The 19,930-nt window shown below is 47.8% G+C and overlaps 1 protein-coding gene across 2 annotated transcripts; it reads left to right on the top strand.

The window, feature by feature from the left end:
* Positions 1 to 781: 781 nt before the first annotated feature.
* On the top strand, positions 782 to 19,529 carry LOC101734363. Of its 2 annotated transcripts, none has more exons than XM_031893402.1 (11): positions 782 to 954; positions 7,078 to 7,410; positions 7,547 to 7,846; positions 8,257 to 8,538; positions 8,896 to 8,967; positions 11,035 to 11,439; positions 12,462 to 12,773; positions 13,971 to 14,321; positions 16,080 to 16,382; positions 17,249 to 17,361; positions 17,793 to 19,529. In XM_031893402.1, exons 1-10 carry the CDS (start codon positions 909 to 911, stop codon positions 17,332 to 17,334), a joined length of 2,490 nt encoding a protein of 829 aa, XP_031749262.1. In that variant the 5' UTR covers positions 782 to 908; the 3' UTR covers positions 17,335 to 17,361; positions 17,793 to 19,529. The 2 variants fall into 2 exon arrangements, with proteins under 2 accessions (XP_031749262.1, XP_031749263.1); XM_031893403.1 differs by having other exon boundaries at positions 17,249 to 17,363; positions 17,796 to 19,529.
* The last annotated feature ends 401 nt before the right edge of the window (positions 19,530 to 19,930 follow it).

The raw sequence follows: 19,930 nt of genomic DNA, 5'->3' as shown, positions 1-19,930 counted from the left end.
AGGGGTGCCATACAGAGGGGTACAGGGGTGCCATACAGAGGGGTACAGGGGTGCTATACAGGGGGGTACAGGGGTGCCATACAGAGGGGTACAGGGGTGCTATACAGAGGGGTACAGGGGTGCCATACAGAGGGGTACAGGGGCTGTTATACAGAGGGGTACAGGGGTGCTATACAAAGGGGTACAGGGGTGCCATACAGAGGGGTACAGGGGTGCTATACAGAGGGGTACAGGGGTGCTATACAGAGGGGTACAGGGGTGCTATACAGAGGGGTACAGGGGTGCCATACAGAGGGGTACAGGGGTGCCATACAGAGGGGTACAGGGGTGCTATACAAAGGGGTACAGGGGTGCCATACAGAGGGGTACAGGGGTGCTATACAGAGGGGTACAGGGGTGCTATACAGGGGGGTACAGGGGTGCTATACAGAGGGGTACAGGGGTGCTATACAGGGGGGTACAGGGGTGCTATACAGAGGGGTACAGGGGTGCCATACAGAGGGGTACAGGCACAGGCTGGCGGTTTCTAGGGTGACTGGCGGTAGATGACACCCTAGAATAGAAGATGCACCTGTCTCTCACCCATAGTGCCCCCCCTGCTGATGCTGCCCGCTGAGCATGCCGGGAAATGGCACCAGAGGAAGAGTCGGACGCTAAAGGCTCTATGGGTGCAGGAGCCCAATATTAATATACTGTGTGGGGGGGTTACTAGTCCTTACACCCACCGTAAGCCCCTAATATCAGCATCAGCGCTACCCGCCCTCCCACCCCCATCCCAGGAGCAGTGGTACCGCCGGGCGGATACATTGGAACAAAAGGGGGTGATACCATGTATCGATCCGGGGAGGGGCGGTTCCCACATATTCCCGGCGCTTTCACTTTCAGTTTGTGGGAATCAGTCGGGAAATATGGGGCCGGTCTGTCTGGGGCTGTTCCTTCTTGTGCCCGGGGCGGGTAAGTACCGTCTCCCCCATCTACCGGCTCCCCATCTACCGGCTCCCCATGTACCGTCTCCCCCCATCTACCGGCTCCCCATCTACCGGCTCCCCATCTACCGGCTCCCCCCATGTACCGGTACCGGCTCTGATTATTCTCTTTGTACTGCCCCCCCCTTCCCTCAGCCGCACCCATTCCCTTCTCTCTGCATCTCCCTATTCTTCCCATCAGAATATTCTCCCTTCCCCCCCCCCCCATATCCCTCCACTGGCTTTATTCACCATTCTATTCCTCTGTCACCCTCCTTGTACCCAGGGCACAAATACCCACTCACCCCAAATCCCCCCCTAACTGGCCTTCAGGCTGGGTCCCCTTAGCCCATAACAAGGTTACAGATATATAGAAACATTGGGGTAACAGTCACCCCGCTATAGTTCCAGGGGTACCCAGGGCACAAATAAGCACTCACCCCAAATCCCCCCCTAACTGGCCTTCAGGCTGGGCCCCCTTAGCCCATAACAAGGTTACAGATATATAGAAACATTGGGGTAACAGTCACCCCGCTATAGTTCCAGGGGTACCCAGGGCACAAATAAGCACTCACCCCAAATCCCCCCCTAACTGGCCTTCAGGCTGGGCCCCCTTAGCCCATAACAAGGTTACAGATATATAGAAACATTGGGGTAACAGTCACCCCGCTATAGTTCCAGGGGTACCCAGGGCACAAATAAGCACTCACCCCAAATCCCCCCCTAACTGGCCTTCAGGCTGGGCCCCCTTAGCCCATAACAAGGTTACAGATATATAGAAACATTGGGGTAACAGTCACCCCGCTATAGTTCCAGGGGTACCCAGGGCACAAATAAGCACTCACCCCAAATCCCCCCCTAACTGGCCTTCAGGCTGGGCCCCCTTAGCCCATAACAAGGTTACAGATATATAGAAACATTGGGGTAACAGTCACCCTGCTATAGTTCCAGGGGTACCCAGGGCACAAATAAGCACTCACCCCAAATCCCCCCTAACTGGCCTTCAGGCTGGGCCCCCTTAGCCCATAACAAGGTTACAGATATATAGAAACATTGGGGTAACAGTCACCCCGCTATAGTTCCAGGGGTACCCAGGGCACAAATAAGCACTCACCCCAAATCCCCCCTAACTGGCCTTCAGGCTGGGCCCCCTTAGCCCATAACAAGGTTACAGATATATAGAAACATTGGGGTAACAGTCACCCCGCTATAGTTCCAGGGGTACCCAGGGCACAAATAAGCACTCACCCCAAATCCCCCCTAACTGGCCTTCAGGCTGGGCCCCCTTAGCCCATAACAAGGTTACAGATATATAGAAACATTGGGGTAACAGTCACCCCGCTATAGTTCCAGGGGTACCCAGGGCACAAATAAGCACTCACCCCAAATCCCCCCCTAACTGGCCTTCAGGCTGGGCCCCCTTAGCCCATAACAAGGTTACAGATATATAGAAACATTGGGGTAACAGTCACCCTGCTATAGTTCCAGGGGTACCCAGGGCACAAATAAGCACTCACCCCAAATCCCCCCCTAACTGGCCTTCAGGCTGGGCCCCCTTAGCCCATAACAAGGTTACAGATATATAGAAACATTGGGGTAACAGTCACCCCGCTATAGTTCCAGGGGTACCCAGGGCACAAATAAGTACTCACCCCAAATCCCCCCCTAACTGGCCTTCAGGCTGGGCCCCCTTAGCCCATAACAAGGTTACAGATATATAGAAACATTGGGGTAACAGTCACCCTGCTATAGTTCCAGGGGTACCCAGGGCACAAATAAGCACTCACCCCAAATCCCCCCTAACTGGCCTTCAGGCTGGGCCCCCTTAGCCCATAACAAGGTTACAGATATATAGAAACATTGGGGTAACAGTCACCCCGCTATAGTTCCAGGGGTACCCAGGGCACAAATAAGCACTCACCCCAAATCCCCCCCTAACTGGCCTTCAGGCTGGGCCCCCTTAGCCCATAACAAGGTTACAGATATATAGAAACATTGGGGTAACAGTCACCCCGCTATAGTTCCAGGGGTACCCAGGGCACAAATAAGCACTCACCCCAAATCCCCCCCTAACTGGCCTTCAGGCTGGGCCCCCTTAGCCCATAACAAGGTTACAGATATATAGAAACATTGGGGTAACAGTCACCCCGCTATAGTTCCAGGGGTACCCAGGGCACAAATAAGCACTCACCCCAAATCCCCCCCTAACTGGCCTTCAGGCTGGGCCCCCTTAGCCCATAACAAGGTTACAGATATATAGAAACATTGGGGTAACAGTCACCCCGCTATAGTTCCAGGGGTACCCAGGGCACAAATAAGCACTCACCCCAAATCCCCCCCTAACTGGCCTTCAGGCTGGGCCCCCTTAGCCCATAACAAGGTTACAGATATATAGAAACATTGGGGTAACAGTCACCCCGCTATAGTTCCAGGGGTACCCAGGGCACAAATAAGCACTCACCCCAAATCCCCCCCTAACTGGCCTTCAGGCTGGGCCCCCTTAGCCCATAACAAGGTTACAGATATATAGAAACATTGGGGTAACAGTCACCCCGCTATAGTTCCAGGGGTACCCAGGGCACAAATAAGCACTCACCCCAAATCCCCCCCTAACTGGCCTTCAGGCTGGGCCCCCTTAGCCCATAACAAGGTTACAGATATATAGAAACATTGGGGTAACAGTCACCCCGCTATAGTTCCAGGGTACCCAGGGCACAAATAAGCACTCACCCCAAATCCCCCCCTAACTGGCCTTCAGGCTGGGCCCCCTTAGCCCATAACAAGGTTACAGATATATAGAAACATTGGGGTAACAGTCACCCCGCTATAGTTCCAGGGGTACCCAGGGCACAAATAAGCACTCACCCCAAATCCCCCCCTAACTGGCCTTCAGGCTGGGCCCCCTTAGCCCATAACAAGGTTACAGATATATAGAAACATTGGGGTAACAGTCACCCCGCTATAGTTCCAGGGGTACCCAGGGCACAAATAAGCACTCACCCCAAATCCCCCCCTAACTGGCCTTCAGGCTGGGCCCCCTTAGCCCATAACAAGGTTACAGATATATAGAAACATTGGGGTAACAGCCGCCTATAGTTCCTGGGGTACCCTGGGTCAGTGTTGGACTGGGCCAAAACTCAGTGGGCCCCGGGACTAGTGGGCATTGGCGGCCCAGACCCGAACCCCCCGGGGCACTCCCACGATCATTTGGTCCCCCTCCCCCGATGCGCCACAGGTAAGTTTAATTTAGACGCGCTCGGGGGTTGGGGGGCGTGAAGATGTTTGGGGCCACTGGGGGGGCGGGGGCCCCTGAGGTAGAAGCCCCAGTGGGCCCTGCACCCTCTGTCTGACCCTGGCCGGGGCCCAGAGCACACAGCAGGTTTGTCAGTGATACATTACAGTAGAAGGAGTGGCAGTGGATGGGATAGATCTCTTGGTTAATACGAGGCTGTTGGGTTGGTGCATAGAAATTAAATTCCCTTCGGTAACAGGATCTTTGGCTCTTTGTTTCCCTTTTGTCGGATTATAGAATACAGGGAGTTACAGTTCAAATATAATATGATGTCACTACAGATTAATAATGCTCAGTACCTTGTGGTTAATTGAGTTTGGGAAGGTTCATTGGAGGAACTGGTAGGGGTGATCCATTGGTTCTGATTTTGTATAGACCTGGGTTGCCTGGCACATTGCTGGGCACAAGGATCACTATTTGTACTGGTGTGACCCCCGGCACCGTGCCAATGCACCAATGTCTCTCTTTTCTATTTTTACTCCCCCTGGAGTTGAACATTTCCTACTCAGGTGCTTTCTGTGGTTCCACCATATGGGCCTTATAGGCTACTGCCCCACTGGGCTGCACTTTAAAGGGCAACTAAAGCCTAAAATAGACTATGGGTAGAAATGTTTATTTGTGTGTTTGAGCCCCTGTACCAGCCCAACACCCCCAAAGCTCTATAGAAATAAAGCCCCATGCCCCTGAAGATGCCCACAGTAGCTCTCCATCTTTTGCCCAACTACTGCACATGCTCAGTCTGCTCTTGGCTGATGTCACTGAGCTTAGGGAGCGACTCCCAATATTCTTCTTTCCCCTGCCTGCTTGCTCTAGTCTCTGCCTGTTCCCTATTAAACATGATGAGAGCGGGGGGGCTGTGTTCCCATTAGGGAGGAGTTCCCGGCTTATTTATAGTCAGGGGCTTCGCACATGCTCTTTCTGCCCAATCAGCTTCCCTTCCTGTGCCCCAGCCATTAGGCGGGAGGTATTTTTCTTTCCTGGCCGCCAGCTGGAGCCTTACCAAGGCAATTAATGGCATTGCACCAACATGTTGTCTGTGTTTGATCTGTGCCCCTTCGATGGGAGTCGTAGTCCATTTGGCGTAACCCCAGGCTAAAGCTTATGCCTTGGGCAGAACCCGGGGTGCCTTGGGCAAGTGTCAGAGAAAGTTGTTTGGTTGGAAAAAGCCCCAATTATCTCCTGAGCTGATATTTTGGGGGATGGGGATATGGGAATATTTGGGAGTCTGTTGTAAACAAGTTATGTCTAAATACTGAGCTAAAGCTTGTTTGTATTGGGGGGAAAACCCACAAACTGTTCTTCAACTTCAGCTGATTCTTCTTCTTCTCCTTATTCTTAGCGCCCCCCATTGTCTAAACGCTACTCCTCCTACAGGTTTAGGGGTACAACACCCAAACTCCCCACACTTCATCGCCCTATAGCGGAGCAGGTTGCTTGTGCGTTTCTAAGTAATCCCGCCCCCCGTCTTTTTGTGGCGCCGCTCCGAACCCCCCAATTTTCCCATTGACTTTGACAGGGAAGATTTTCAAACTGCTGCCCCCCAAACTCGAATAACATAATCATGGGGTCACCCTGAATGAAACATGGATGGATGACCCAAAGTGGGAGGGGCCAACAACATTCAATCAATTTCCACCCATTAAATTTCATTGATGCCATTATTTAGTATTAATTCTAATGTTGTTAAACTTTGCAAAGTCAGTCACTGGGTATTTCCAGTTCATAGTGGGTGGAGCCACCAACAGCCAATCACATTTCACCTATTTACTTTCAATGGGGAAGTGTAAAATGCTGTCAGTCCCCAAACCTTGCAGAGTTGGTCACTGGGGGACTACAGGTCAAATATAGGAAAAGTGGGTTGGGCCAATAATAGCCAATCCGTTGAATTTCATTGGCTTAAATATAAAATTCTGTCATTCTCACACTATATATGCCAGGGTGCCCATTGTCACTGGGTGACTTTGACTCAAGGTTAAAAAACAGGACACACCCACCATCCACAATTTACCTATTGACTTTTTAAAATTAAACTGCTGCCGTTCTTTAACTATTAATCCCAGGGTCCCTAAGGATTCTATGATTCTAACTATTAATCAGCTTCTATGGCAGATATTACCTGATAGTAATTTACTAAGTTCCCTAAGCTCCGCCTCCCAACAGCAGCCCAGAGCCCACTGAGCATGTGCAAGCCCTAAATCTTACAAAAGATGGTCTAACAAAGTAACAAGATGGCGGCCCCCTCTGGACAACTTTGAAAGCATAAATCATTACTGTAAGTAGGCTTCTCAGCCTCTGGGCTTGTGCAGTAAGTTCAGAATGTTTATGTTTATGTTCAGTATACAGAATACAGCATTTCTGATGATTTTCAATTTTAGACTCCTTTTAGTTACTTTAAGATGTGTAGTTGGGAATATGCCCCCTTTAAGGTCTGTTGGTTGCCCCCAGACTGGTTGGGCCATCCAGGTACCAACCTCTCCTATGTGCCTCCCCATATCGGAGCTTGGTCTGAGCTTCTCTATAAGTCAGTGATGGAGCTGCAGGGAGATGGGTTTGGAGGGGAGAAGACCAAGCGGTGCTGGATAAGGAGGTCCATTTGAAGGAGTTGAGTGAAGGAGCAGAATCTAGGGCCATTGGCAGTTTGGCTCAGTGATTAGATGTCGGTAACACCGGCTGCTCTGGGTTCATGTGTGTAAGACCCGAATGCTCCTGCTGAACATTGTATTTTCGGAGCAACCCATTGTGCCGTATTGTATCATTTGCCCCATTACACTGTATAGAAAGAATATTGTGTTTCATTCTCTCTTTCTGGCCGGGTCTCAGTTTCAGTACTGGAAGTGTTCGCTCCTCCGACCCAACAGACTTTTTTGGGATCCAATGTGCTCCTGCCCTGCACATTTCAGGTGGAAAACTCCCAGATTCTGCCCAATTTCCTTGCTGTATTCTGGTACATTGGGGATAAAGAGATTTTCAGATATGACAACAAGGGCAAGAGCATCAGCCACTCGAGGGTGACGGCCGATGAGAAGGGCTTCCCTCAGGGCAATGCCTCCATCACTCTCTCCAACGTGGCCATCTCCGACCAGGGGACCTACAGGTGTCTGGTCATCCACAGTCCCAGCAGGAAGGAGAAGGACATCACTGTCAAGGTTCAAGGTAAGAACATTATGTTCAGGGTTAATGATGATTGGTTCCAGAAACAGGGACCAATAGTAAGTAGTTATGTGCACCGGGGGGGAGGGAGGTTGTACAGAAGGGGCAGATTATTCTCATATCCATTGTGTCGTTAAAGCCATTCCAGGGGTCCATATAATGAAGAAAGCCCTCATTAAGCAAGAGGAGGGGGTGCTCCAGTGTTTGGTCACTGATTACTACCCGCCCCTCGTCACTGTGACTTGGCTGCTGAATGGAAAGCCTTCGCCTGGGTCTGTTCTGGGAACACCCCGGGAGAATATGGATGGAACGTTCCGAGTGAACAGCACTTTGACTCTCTCCCCCTCGGAGACCCAAAGTGACCTGGTTATTGGGTGTCAGGTGCAACATGAGTCCCATCCTCAACCTCTGGCTGACAGTTTTAAAGTTGTATATGGAGGTAAGTGGCACTTACACCTGCCCCTTAAGGCTACTTGTAGCCAGCATTATCACACAGGCTCATCTTTGGCTCTACTTGTAGCAGTGAAGGCCAAACTGTGGGACCAGCTGGATTCAGACCAGTAGGTGGTTGGCTGAGACACCTATGGAGCCAATGGTACATTTTTCAGAAACAGACTAGGCTTAGTGCTTGGCACCATGAAATCCAGTTGAACTGGGGCAGATGCAAGTTGAAGCAATTAGAAAGCTATGAGAGATTTGCGCTAGAGGAGACAAGTCTTTAAGTTCCAGGGACAGGGCTTTAGGCTCCTCTTGGACCTCGACACTGATATGTTCTCTTACCCAGGGGTAAGTAAAGCTGAAATGGACAATAACCAAAGCTCATGTGATGTTCTCCCCATTTCTCCACAGTCCCTCCGTCAGTGCGAATGTTCTCTTCCAAGGTTGAGGGGCACCTAGAGCAGATCTTTGTGTGTGAAGCAAGTGGCTTCTCCCCAGAGCCGGTGCAGATAAAGTGGCTTGTGGATGGGATGAGGGTCGAGGAACCCAAGAAAAGTGAAAGTGGGGGGTTTATAAAGGAGTCACATTACCGGATCCCCTCAGGTCCTGGGAACCAACTGGCAAAGATCACGTGTGAGGCCTATCATGAGACTTTGCACCAACCGGTCACTGAGACACTACAGATTGCAAAAAGTGAGTCCCTTTCCATCTGAGCCTGTCTGTTATTCAGATTGAGAGAGGGGGGCAGTGGGGGTGTCAGATATTGGTGCTGGGAATTCTTCATGCAAAGAGAAGACTTATGGTATGTGCTACACTAATCACTGCAGTGGGGAAGTAGGTGCCAGATGAATTCTTGCCTATAGAAAGAGTCTTCTGTAATGAGATCTTGAGACTCAACTGAATGAATTGGGTTTGGAACAAAAAGTGACAGAGTTGCCCCCTGTGGGAGGAGCTTTTGTAAATACTGTATAAATACAGTGTAACTAACAGTGTCTTGTTATATTCTCTGTTTTTGATCATTATTATTACCTTTTATTTGTATAATTGCAGGTTACAGGCACTATTATTGCACTGGGGCCGCCATATTGTTCATTCTCTTGGTCATCCTGTGCTTAGTCAAAAGTAAGATTCTTTTTATATACATATTTGTAATTTTACTAATGTTAATTTACAATTACATCCTAGTATGATCTTCTCTACATTCTACAATGACTTCCTGCTCAGTGAATTCTAGTTCTCACCTGGTGTCCTGGGCACCAAGCTGGAATTGTAGTTCTGCTCAAGAACCATTTGAGTGAGGCCATTGTTGTAAGGGTGAAAAAGTGCCCAGTGGCACAGACACAGCAGGGTGGGCAAGCAGAAGGGTGGAGAGTAGACAGGGAGGGGTCAGGAATGGTGGTGAGGAGTAAGAGACACCATCAGTGGTGGGAATGAAGAAGCTTCTGAGCTTAATGTTGGTATGGTTGGGGAGATGGAGATGAAATGACTCAAAGAGACTGGAGAACTGAAGACATTCCAGGCAGTGTCATTCTGTGGCTACTACAGCAAATAAAGTGCTGTCTTGTATAAAAAAGGGCATTGACTCAAGGGATGAGAACATAATTTTGCCCCTTTATAGGTCCCTGGTAAGGCCTCACCTTGAGTATGCAGTGCAGTTTTGGGCTCCAGTCCTTAAGAGGGATATTAATGAGCTGGAGAGAGTGCAGAGACTGCAACTAAACTGGTAAAAGGGATGGAAGATTTAAGCTATGAGGTTAGACTGTCGAGGTTGGGGTTGTTTTCTCTGGAAAAGAGGCGCTTGCGAGGGGACATGATTACTCTGTACAAGTACATTAGAGGGGATTATAGGCAGTTGGGGGATGTTCTTTTTTCCCATAAAAACAATCAGCGCACCAGAGGTCACCCCTTTAGATTAGAGGAACGGAGCTTCCATTTGAAGCAGCGTAGGGGGTTCCTCACGGTGAGGGCAGTGAGGGGGTTGGGGAATGCCCTGCCGGGGGATGTTGGGTAGGGGGTTCCTCACGGTGAGGGCAGTGAGGGGGTTGGGGAATGCCCCTAGTGATGGGGTAATGGCAGACTCTGTTAATGCCTATAAGAGGGGCCTGGATGAGTTTTTGAACAAGCAGAATATCCAAGGCTATTGTGATACTAATATCTACAGTTAGTATTACTGGTTGTATATATATAGTTTATGTATGCGAGTGTATAGATTGGTTAGTATAGGTTGTGTGCTGGGTTTACTCGGATGGGTTGAACTTGATGGACAATGGTCTTTTTTCAACCCTATGTAACTATGTAACTATGTAACTATGTAACATTATTTACTGTAGGTGTTGGAAAAGGGGAGCAACAGATGGTATGTTATTGGATAAAAGTGATCATGTAGGGTTCAGAAGACAAGGAAAACTTCTGATTTGAGGTAGAAATCTTACCCTTAGTTACGGTGAGTCCGGGTGCTCAAGCTTCAAACCTTCAGCTTAGGAGCCAGTAGGAAATATACACTGGAAATGCAGGCTGGCACTCCGGATCAGCAAAATATATAACGTTTCAAAGCAGCTCAATTTATAGCAAAAACATATTTAGTTTATTTATGTCCATACACAATACATAAAAGCCTTACGCGTTTCTTACCAAGAAGGGTACTTAATCGGACCAAACACTTAAGGCTTTTGAGCTGATTGCCCATTTTCTGCCCAACTGACTGAATGACTGGTAAATGTTCTCTTGTTATGGATCAAGTTGGGCCTTGATGAAATGTTGGGTCTGGAATATGAATTGTATGAAAGAGAGAGATCCATCAACAAAGGCAAAAGTACAAATACACAGAAACTTTTATTGGGGTGCTCCCCGCCTGTCCCCCATCAAACACCTTTTGGACAATAGCAGTATATAGCATTTAAAAATAAATACCAGGATATTGGTATATTGGTTCTCTGGATAAAGAAGCACCATTTTACTGGGTCAGTTATTTATACTCTGGTAATAGGAGTGTCTGTATTTGTACTTATGTCCTTAGTGGTGGATGTCTCTGGTCGTTCATGTTTTGTATTAATAAAGTATATGAGAGTTTGAGCTTATGGGGAGGTGCAATGTTTTCTTGAACCTTTATTCCTTGGAATTCATTCCCACACTGTGGACTTCATTTTCTTGGACATAACTGGTATTTGTGTCTGTGATTCCCCCGTACAGGTCTCCAGAACTTCCCAGTGAGTTCCATACACACCTTGATGTCGGACGATGGAGAGAAGGTGACTCTGTACTGTGTGGCCTCCGACTGCCCAGAGGAACCCCGGGTGACATGGACAGTGACAGAAGGCAGTGAAACAAAGAAGAAGGTGATAAGGACCGGGACAGAGACCCGGAGAGAGAAGGGCTCGGTACCAACAAGCCTGACCCAGTCTGGAGAAAGTGAAGCACTGCTTAGTGAGGGACCATACACCATGAGATCAGACAGATTGGCGGCAGGAGGGCTGCATGGTGTCCTCTCCACCCTGAGCTTCAAACCCGATGCCCAGAAACACAAGAACATTGAGTTTTCCTGCCAGTTTGTCTGTGGGGGGAAGATCCGAGAGAGGAAATATTCCTTCATATTACGTAAGAAAATAACCCCCTTAATCCATTAAAGGAGAAAAGGAGAAGGAAAGGTTCAAACTCTATGTAAATACAGCCATAAGCACTCACAGAAACACTGCACTGTTTGATAGAGGACTGATAGCCCTCTATCAAAAGAAACACAGGATTTCTTGTCTCCTTTTTTGTAAACATGTTGTTCTGTGTCAGACTTCTTCTCTCAGAAATATCCTTAAGGGCACAGTATGAGTCTGCTCAGTTTACTTCTCTGTCACCGTCCCCTTTCTCCTCTTGCCCCCTGCCTCCTCCCCTCTCTGCTCTCTCTCCATCCCAAATGTGCTGTAATCCGAGCTACCAGCAGCCAGAGCTGCAGCACAGAAGCTACTGAGACCAAGCTAAAATGGCAGCTATGACCCTAAACAAACAGAGGGAGCTTCTAGTGCTGTTACTCAGGCAGGTAAAGCTTTCTGCAGAATAAATATAGGGTTCTAGCTTGCACTATTGTGGCTTACATCTATTGGCAGTAAAATGCCAAAATGCCTTTCCTTCTCCTTTAAGTGCCAAAAATTTGTAGGATCTACATCACTGACAGAGATAAACCAGTGTGCCATAGATTCTTCATCATTAGGTTAAATACTGCCCTATAGAAAAAATCTGTTATGTTAAAGAGTTGAAAAGGACATGGTGGTTGAATTCTCATAGAGAATACTTGTCCATTCTTGGGTTAAGTGTCCCTTTAAGTTCTTTCCAAAAGGGGTGAGTATTTTGGGGCTTATTTTTCGCAGTTTCTGCTGCCGGTTCCCCCAGTAACAGGCCAAGGTGCTCAGATTTTAGAGGCATGAGATTTATGGCAGTGGCAGATGGGAAGATTCCTGGCTCTTTGCCCAAAGTGTTCTTTAGTAGCCAAGGAGATGGGGCCAAAACTCCTGAACTGGTTTCCTATTAGCCTCTGTGTGACTTACACTTCTACAAATTGCCCAACATTTCCCCGTGTGCCCTTTAGCTACAGCCTTCTGCCCCAACTAACTCTGTGCTGTTATTCCCAGGGCGGCCCAAGGCCTCAGGGCCCATACAAATGTCCATCATTGAGAATGAAGTTGTTCTCTGCTCCGTGGCCCTGCAGGAGTTTTATCCCAAACCAATCCAGATCAAGTGGAGCTGTGGGGTTGGATGTTACCAGGACCTGGAGTCGAAAACACAGATAAACCCAATAAGTTCTACCCAAGCGTTTAATGCTGAGAGTGAGTGTAAGATCCCTGCCCAACGACTCAAGGATCCTGGATTCAAAGTGCGAGTGACTTGGGAACATGAATCCATGACTGGCCCTGAGCAGAAGGAACTGTCTGTACGAGATGGAGGTAACTCTATGGTACATGTGTTGGGACTCTGTAAGTGTAACTGTTATTAAACAATACTGACACCCTGTACTGGTTACATTTGGGTTATATATATAACAAAGTGCATGATATAAATGGATCCCCATCCAAAGGGCCATGTTTTCATTTTACCATTGTACCGGTCTAATGGAAATATTAAGAGGTAAAAATGTGATTATTTCCCTTTTGCCTTTTTCCACCCAGAGTTTATGAAGCTGTTACTGATAATTTTAGTTCTACCCTCCCAGATACTGTCCTATCTCTCCTATCTCTCCTATCCCTTCCCTATCTCTTCCCTATCTCTCCTTTCTCTTCCCTATCTCTCCTTTCTCTTCCCTATCTCTCCTTTCTCTTCCCTATCTCTCCGATCTCTTCCCTATCTCTTCCCTATCTCTCCTTTCTCTTCCCTATCTCTCTCCTATCTCTTCCCTATCTCTCCTTTCTCTTCCCTATCTCTTCTATCTCTTCCCTATCTCTCCGATCTCTTCCCTATCTCTCCTATCTCTTCCCTATCTCTCCTTTCTCTTCCCTATCTCTCCTATCTCTTCCCTATCTCTTCGATCTCTTCCCAATCTCTCCTTTCTCTCTTCTGGATGCATTGATCCCCCTGAAACCTACTACTACCTATCTACTACTCTCAATTGGGGTCCATCAAGGCTCTCTCCTTAGACCATGCTTGATATACACTACATCTGTGGGTCAGCTCCTCATCCCCCTTGGCTTTTAGTACCATCTTTATGCCAGTGATACTCAAACCGAATGGTTTGTTTCTGTTTTCTTGCACTTTGCCCTCTGCCAGAAAAGCAGAGGGCAAAGGCCCAGAAATACAGGGTACAAAAATTAAAGGATGCCCCCAAGGTCATAAGGAATATGGTGGCAAATGTGAGAGGAACAACTATCTCCTTCTTATATAGATGAACATGGGGAACACGAAAGTCTCTGCAACTAATGCTAAGCAATTTAAGTTTGATTGTCTTATGAGTTTCTGTGCTTCAACCAAAATCCGGTTAATGAGCCACCAACACATGTTAAGACTTCCCCCAACCATTTAGCCATTTCTGTCTGCAGTGGGAAAGAGCAAAGTAAGATACTGTCCGTGCTGTAAGACACAGCAAACTCATCTTCTAGTTCATTACTATTTTAATTCTTTGACTTACTCATACATGTTCTCTTGTACAGGATTCCAATGGCGGCCATTCATGGAAGAGATAATAACCCCTACCCTGAGACACGGCACAGAGGGCAGATTCCAGTGTAAGATCTGGGGGTATTTCCCTGATGCTCTGGAGGTGAAATGGCTGAGGAGAGAAGCCGGGGGGCAGGAATTATTGTCTGTGTCTCCCAGTGAGAAATACAAGATCCCAGAGATGGAGCAGAAGAGAGAAGCTGATGGGACCTTCTCCTGCACAGCCGCCCTCATTGTCTCTGTGTCGGGTAAAAGTGACAATGAAACAGAATTTATCTGCCGGGTGGGGCACTCCAGTCTGAGGGAACCCCTAGAGAAAAGCACCGGGGCCCTCAGTGTGGGAGGTGAGTATCACTGTCAGTGAGGAACAGGTTTAATTGTAGATGTACATTATACCAGTGGGACCATCACCTACACTGGCTAGAGCCCAGCTGGTTCCATACAGGGGTCCAGATATTGCCTATACTACATAACCAGGGTGATTATTATACTAAAAAGATCTTATTCAGAGAGGTTAGTGGAGCTCTTAAGCAGTTTGGGGGCATTAAACATCTTTTTGGGGGCTACATCCAGTCTGTGGGCCTCTAGATGTGAAGTGGTGCTCACAAGGCAAAGCTGAGAAGTGCCGAGGCTGCTATACTGTATGATATACTGTACCTGATGCTCACAAGCCTGGAATTCTGGGTATTTGTCCTTTTCCTAAAAATGTAAATCAGTTGCCCAATATATAGTTTGTTAATTTTTCAGGTGGCAAGGCTTCATGGTTAGACTTTCTTTGCAATTGTGCAGGCCCCCCACTGAGAAGCACTTAGATAACATTTATCACTACCGTTTCTATCTATGAGGGCTTGAAGGCCACTATGTGTTGGACCACTGTGACCGTGTAGCTGTAAGATAGATAAGGAGATTAGTTGGCCAGTAATTCATTGTCTCTAGTGCAGGCGACTAATCCCCTCTGAGTGCTTTCCCACCGGCAATAATGTAGATTACCCCAGCCCCAACACACTGGGCTCTGAGGAATGGAAACTCCACCAATGTTCTCAGTGCTGATAGTGAGATGGCACAATCCATGGGGAGATGTCATGGAATCCAGACTCAATAATCTTCTGCAGGATTAGGGAGCCCAAGGCAGAAGTTGTAAGAGCCTTAGCTACATCCTGGTCTTTCTAGAGAAAGTTTATGCCTTTCTACCCATAACTATGATTCTGGCCAAAATCTATGAAGTTAGAGTCACAACTCTCCTAGTTACCCCAGCATGGCCCAGGCAGTCCTGCTTTACAGAGATCTTTAACCTGACAGTGTGGGGGGGGGGGGGCCTTCTGGCTTCCTCTGCTCACAGATCTTCTCACATAAGGACCTTCCTGGGGTCCAGACATCTACAGGCTTCATTTGGTGGCAATTCCCTCTTGAATCCAACATCTGGAGACTGAAGGGATTTTCTCATTCATTGACCTGCACATTATTATTCCCTTTCCTGGTGCCACACACAAGGCAGGGGATAGAATGGTTGGAAATCAGCACACATTCTCCAGTTTTTACACAGGTTTTGAAATGCAGCTTAGCCTCACTTGCCTCAAGGCAGTTTCCAGCCCTATTCTGCATACAGTGGGCACTTCTCTCTGAATTTAATGTATTCTTCTAGGATCAGTCATGTTTTAAAGGGAAACTAAACCCAACTGTAAAGCTGCCCCACAGCGCCCCCTAGTTCTCTATAGAAGTTGATGAAAAACCTAATTACACATGGAAACCAATTCCCCAATGAGAATTCTACTGAGCCAAAACTTCATTATAGATGCAAGAGAAGTGACCAATGAGAATTGAATAATTATCTCTATATGTAAGGTACCAGCAAGGGGCCTGACACAGGGAATCAGCATTCTCATTGGTTAGTTATTTTACATTTATAATGATGTTTTTGATGAGTAGAATTCTCATTGGGGAATTTTCTTGCATCTAAAATTAAGTTTTTCAGCAACTTCTATAGCAACACTAGGGGGCGCAGTGGGACAGCATTATGGTTGGGTTTACATCCCCTTTAAATCAGATCAATAAAGAAAGATAATCTGTGATATTAATTGAAATTCACTGGTTGTTATTCCCAGGGGCCCCGGTTATAAGGAGCATCACCCGCACAGGGGGAAAAATAACAGCAGAAATAGACCAGTTCTACCCACAGGGCATTACAGTGACTTGGAGTCGGACTAAGGAAGGGAAGGATGACAAATATGAAGAGTATGAAGCCCCCCGTATCAGTACTGAGCCCCCCACTAACAGTGACGGCACCTACAGGATAATCAGCTCCTGTGATACAAAGGGGAAAGTTAAGAAAGAGAAACATATCAAGCTGCGAGTGGAACACGAGGCTCTGGGGACCCCCATTGAGAGGATCATTCTGCATAAAGAAGGTAAAGCTGATTTATTGCCCCCCTTGGGGTATTTAACGCCTCTTTTGGGCGCCAGTTGTCCTCATAATAATTACATGTCTCCCAGATATTTAGGCAAATAATATTCAAATAATATTCTGCGGGGGGGGGGGGGGGAGGTGCAGCATAACTTGGGGGGGGGGCACTGGTTACTTGCCATCTGCTCCCCAGTTAGTCTCTTTGCCCTGACTGGGGCACTTACATACAATGGGAGTTATTTACAGTATGAGCCAAATTCACTTGTTTATCCCTTGAGGAAACTGCTCTGTTCTTGTTTCATTGTGTGACCCTTCCCTCCCCAACCTCTCACCGTGCTGTTTCATTATATCATTATCATTAAACATATTGTAACGTTATACTGACCCCCAATTGAAATGGCACAGGAATCAGACATGGGGATAAAGGGACAGACTTGTTCAGTGCTGGGAAACTGTGCTTATTGCACCAATGTATCTTCACACTGTCTGAAGAGCAAAATTAGGGTCAGTGGGGCCCCGTACGTGTTTCTTCTCCGTGTTACAGTTCCTGTCCCGGTCGGTTATTGGTTTCTTGGTCGCTGTCTCATATTTTACCAGATTTGCCCCGGTTACTTTATAATAGTTGGGCAACAGCTGTTCTTGGATTTTTTTTTAGCTTTTCTTTTTTTTTTGGCACAAAGTATCTTCCAGCCATTAGAGAAGAACCCAAACACACTAATTACTGAGTCCATTCAGCTCCTCCCCTGCCCCAATATAACCAGGAATCCAACTCCCCGAGGGGCACGGCTCATATAACTAATAGTCAGTCTTTTGTACATATGGGGGAGCAGCACATGTGACTATTTATATTGTATGTAACATTCCCTGCAGGGAAGTATTATGAGCAGCGCGGGGACCAGAACATTCCTGTGCCAGAACATAAGGAGAAGAAAACATCATCACAAAAGAAGAAGTAAAGTGTGCCGAGGCCGCTGTATGGGCAGGTAGGTGCTCTTCCCTTTAATAGGGCTCCGGGTATCAACTGGCACGTGCCCATTGTGCTCAAAGCAAACATGGCGGCAGAGCGGCCAATACAAGACTCCCTAGGGCAGGGGCCCCAACCTTTCTTACTTGGGGAGCAACACAAGCACCATAAAAGTTCATGGAGGAGCCAAATAAGGGCTGTGATTGGCTATTAGGGGCCTCTATGCAGCCTATCAGCTTACAGGGGCTTTATTTGGTAGGAAATCTTGTTTTTATTCAACCAAAACTTGCCCCCAAGTCAGGAATCCAAAAATAACTCCCTGGTTTGGGGGCACTGAGAGTAACTTCCAAGGGGTTGGGGGGAACATGTTGCCCCCGAGTCACTGGTTGGGGGGTCACTGCTCTAGTTCTTTGCCGTTACAGAAGGGTCACGATTTGTCTTTCATTTCAGGTGGGGAGAATCCTGGATCAGAGATGGAGCTGCTACTTATTCCATTGACATTGAGAAGACCCCCAGGATGGGACATTTTACACTGCTGCGAATACATATGGGGGGAAGGCCTTATACAAGGATAAAGCATGTTTTTATCCAGTGCCCCTCTGCCCATAGTCCCACTGTTTAATCCCCCAGTTACCCAGGAGTGGGGCAAAATACTGAGGAACATCTCCCAATCTCCTGCCGGTGCTCTTCTGCCCATAGTCCCACTCTTTATCTCCCAGTTACCCAGGAGTGGGGCAAAATACTGAGGAACATCTCCCAATCTCCTGCCGGTGCTCTTCTGCCCATAGTCCCACTCTTTATCTCCCAGTTACCCAGGAGGGGGGCAGAATACTGAGGAACACCTCCCAATCTCCTGCCGGTGCTCTTCTGCCCATAGTCCCACTCTTTATCTCCCAGTTACCCAGGAGGGGGGCAGAATACTGAGGAACACCTCCCAATCTCCTGCCGGTGCTCTTCTGCCCATAGTCCCACTCTTTATCTCCCAGTTACCCAGGAGTGGGGCAAAATACTGAGGAACATCTCCCAATCTCCTGCCGGTGCTCTTCTGCCCATAGTCCCACTCTTTATCTCCCAGTTACCCAGGAGTGGGGCAGAATACTGAGGAACACCTCCCAATCTCCTGCCGGTGCCTTTTCTCTCCAGACTCCCAGTTTCCTTGGGATAAATTCAGCAATTTCTGGATTTGGGGATGTGATAGACACAGGGAAGAGGCTTCCGGCAGAGAAGGTTGGAACTAAAGTCACTAAAGGGGATCCAACCCCCGTGGGAGAGAACTAAAGCCATGTAAGGGTTAATACAAAACTGCCCCGCCCCTTTTTTATGAGTCAGTAGCCCCTTGTCTCACCCATTTCGCTCTCTTGCTGCCACTTTGTACCTTTGTACCATTCCCAGCCCAGTTTGGGTTACTGCCCACCCCTCCATGTGTTGGTTCTGTATCAAGCCAAGCCCCACCCTCTTAAAGGGGAAGGAGAGAGTCGGCTACAAGTTGGTCTCTGAGCAAAGTCATTGGCTGATATCTGGGTAGGGAGGTTGCACTGCTAACCGGAGTCACCGGAGACAGAATCTGAAAGCCTTTGCTTAATACTCAGTGCTGTAAAGTCTATTGGGGGTATGTATTATAGGGGGCGAAGTTTGCTACAGTTCTTATCACCTATAGCAACCAATCAGCAGGGGGCATTTACTTAAGGTTGGACTGGGTCAGCGGGACACTAGGTTGAGCCCAGCCCAGAACTGATCCCTGATGGGTGTTCCAGGGCCCACAGGTCCCCCTCTCCCTAAGCTCATGGGGGGGGGGCCATCGGGGGCGTCTCCTGGAGGTGGGGGTGATGGGCCCTGCATCCCGCCCCGGTCTGACCCTGTATTTACTGGTCCCCTGTTTAATATATTGGTTGCTATGGGTTACTGCTCCTGGGCAAACGTAATGCCCTTTATTACATATGGGGGTAGGTACCAGGCTGGGCAGGTTCCCTCTCTGTCAGTCCTTGGGATTTAACCCTTTGTATCGGATGCACCGAAGGGACATTCATATTCACTGCCACTACGTATATATATAATATCTTTGTATATCCCTTTGTATAATGTGTTAAACCTATTTACTGTATTTATCCCTCAGCAGTAGGCGGGGGGGGGGGGGGGGGTGACACCCACATATAAAAGCTGGATAATAAAAGCCTTTGAAAAATTAAACATGAAAACCAAAATCCTTTTTTTAATAAAATCATCCCAATTCATATAAACGAATTTAAAAATCTGAGCTGTCAATCATATTGCCTGCCCCGCCTCATGGAGGCGGGGCAGGCAATATATGATTGACAGTTCAGATTTTTAATTACAATGACTATAACTTTCCATTCAGCACTTCCTAGATATCCCCTAGGTACCAAATGCATAAGATTTCAGGGGGATACAAAGCTCCGCCTTAACAACAGTGCCCACAAAATGGCGGCTGCCTGCTGGCTGTGACTGTGAAATCCAAGACTGAAGCGGAAAAAAATGAAACAATTTCTATAGTGTAACGAAGTTTATTTTACTCTACTAACATTACAGAAAAGGATTTGGAATTATTACTTAGGGTGACAGCTCCTCTT

Source organism: Xenopus tropicalis, chromosome 9 (assembly GCF_000004195.4).
Source record: "Xenopus tropicalis strain Nigerian chromosome 9, UCB_Xtro_10.0, whole genome shotgun sequence".
Taxonomy (NCBI): Eukaryota; Metazoa; Chordata; class Amphibia; order Anura; family Pipidae; genus Xenopus; species Xenopus tropicalis.
This window is presented reverse-complemented; position numbering and strand designations above follow the sequence as displayed.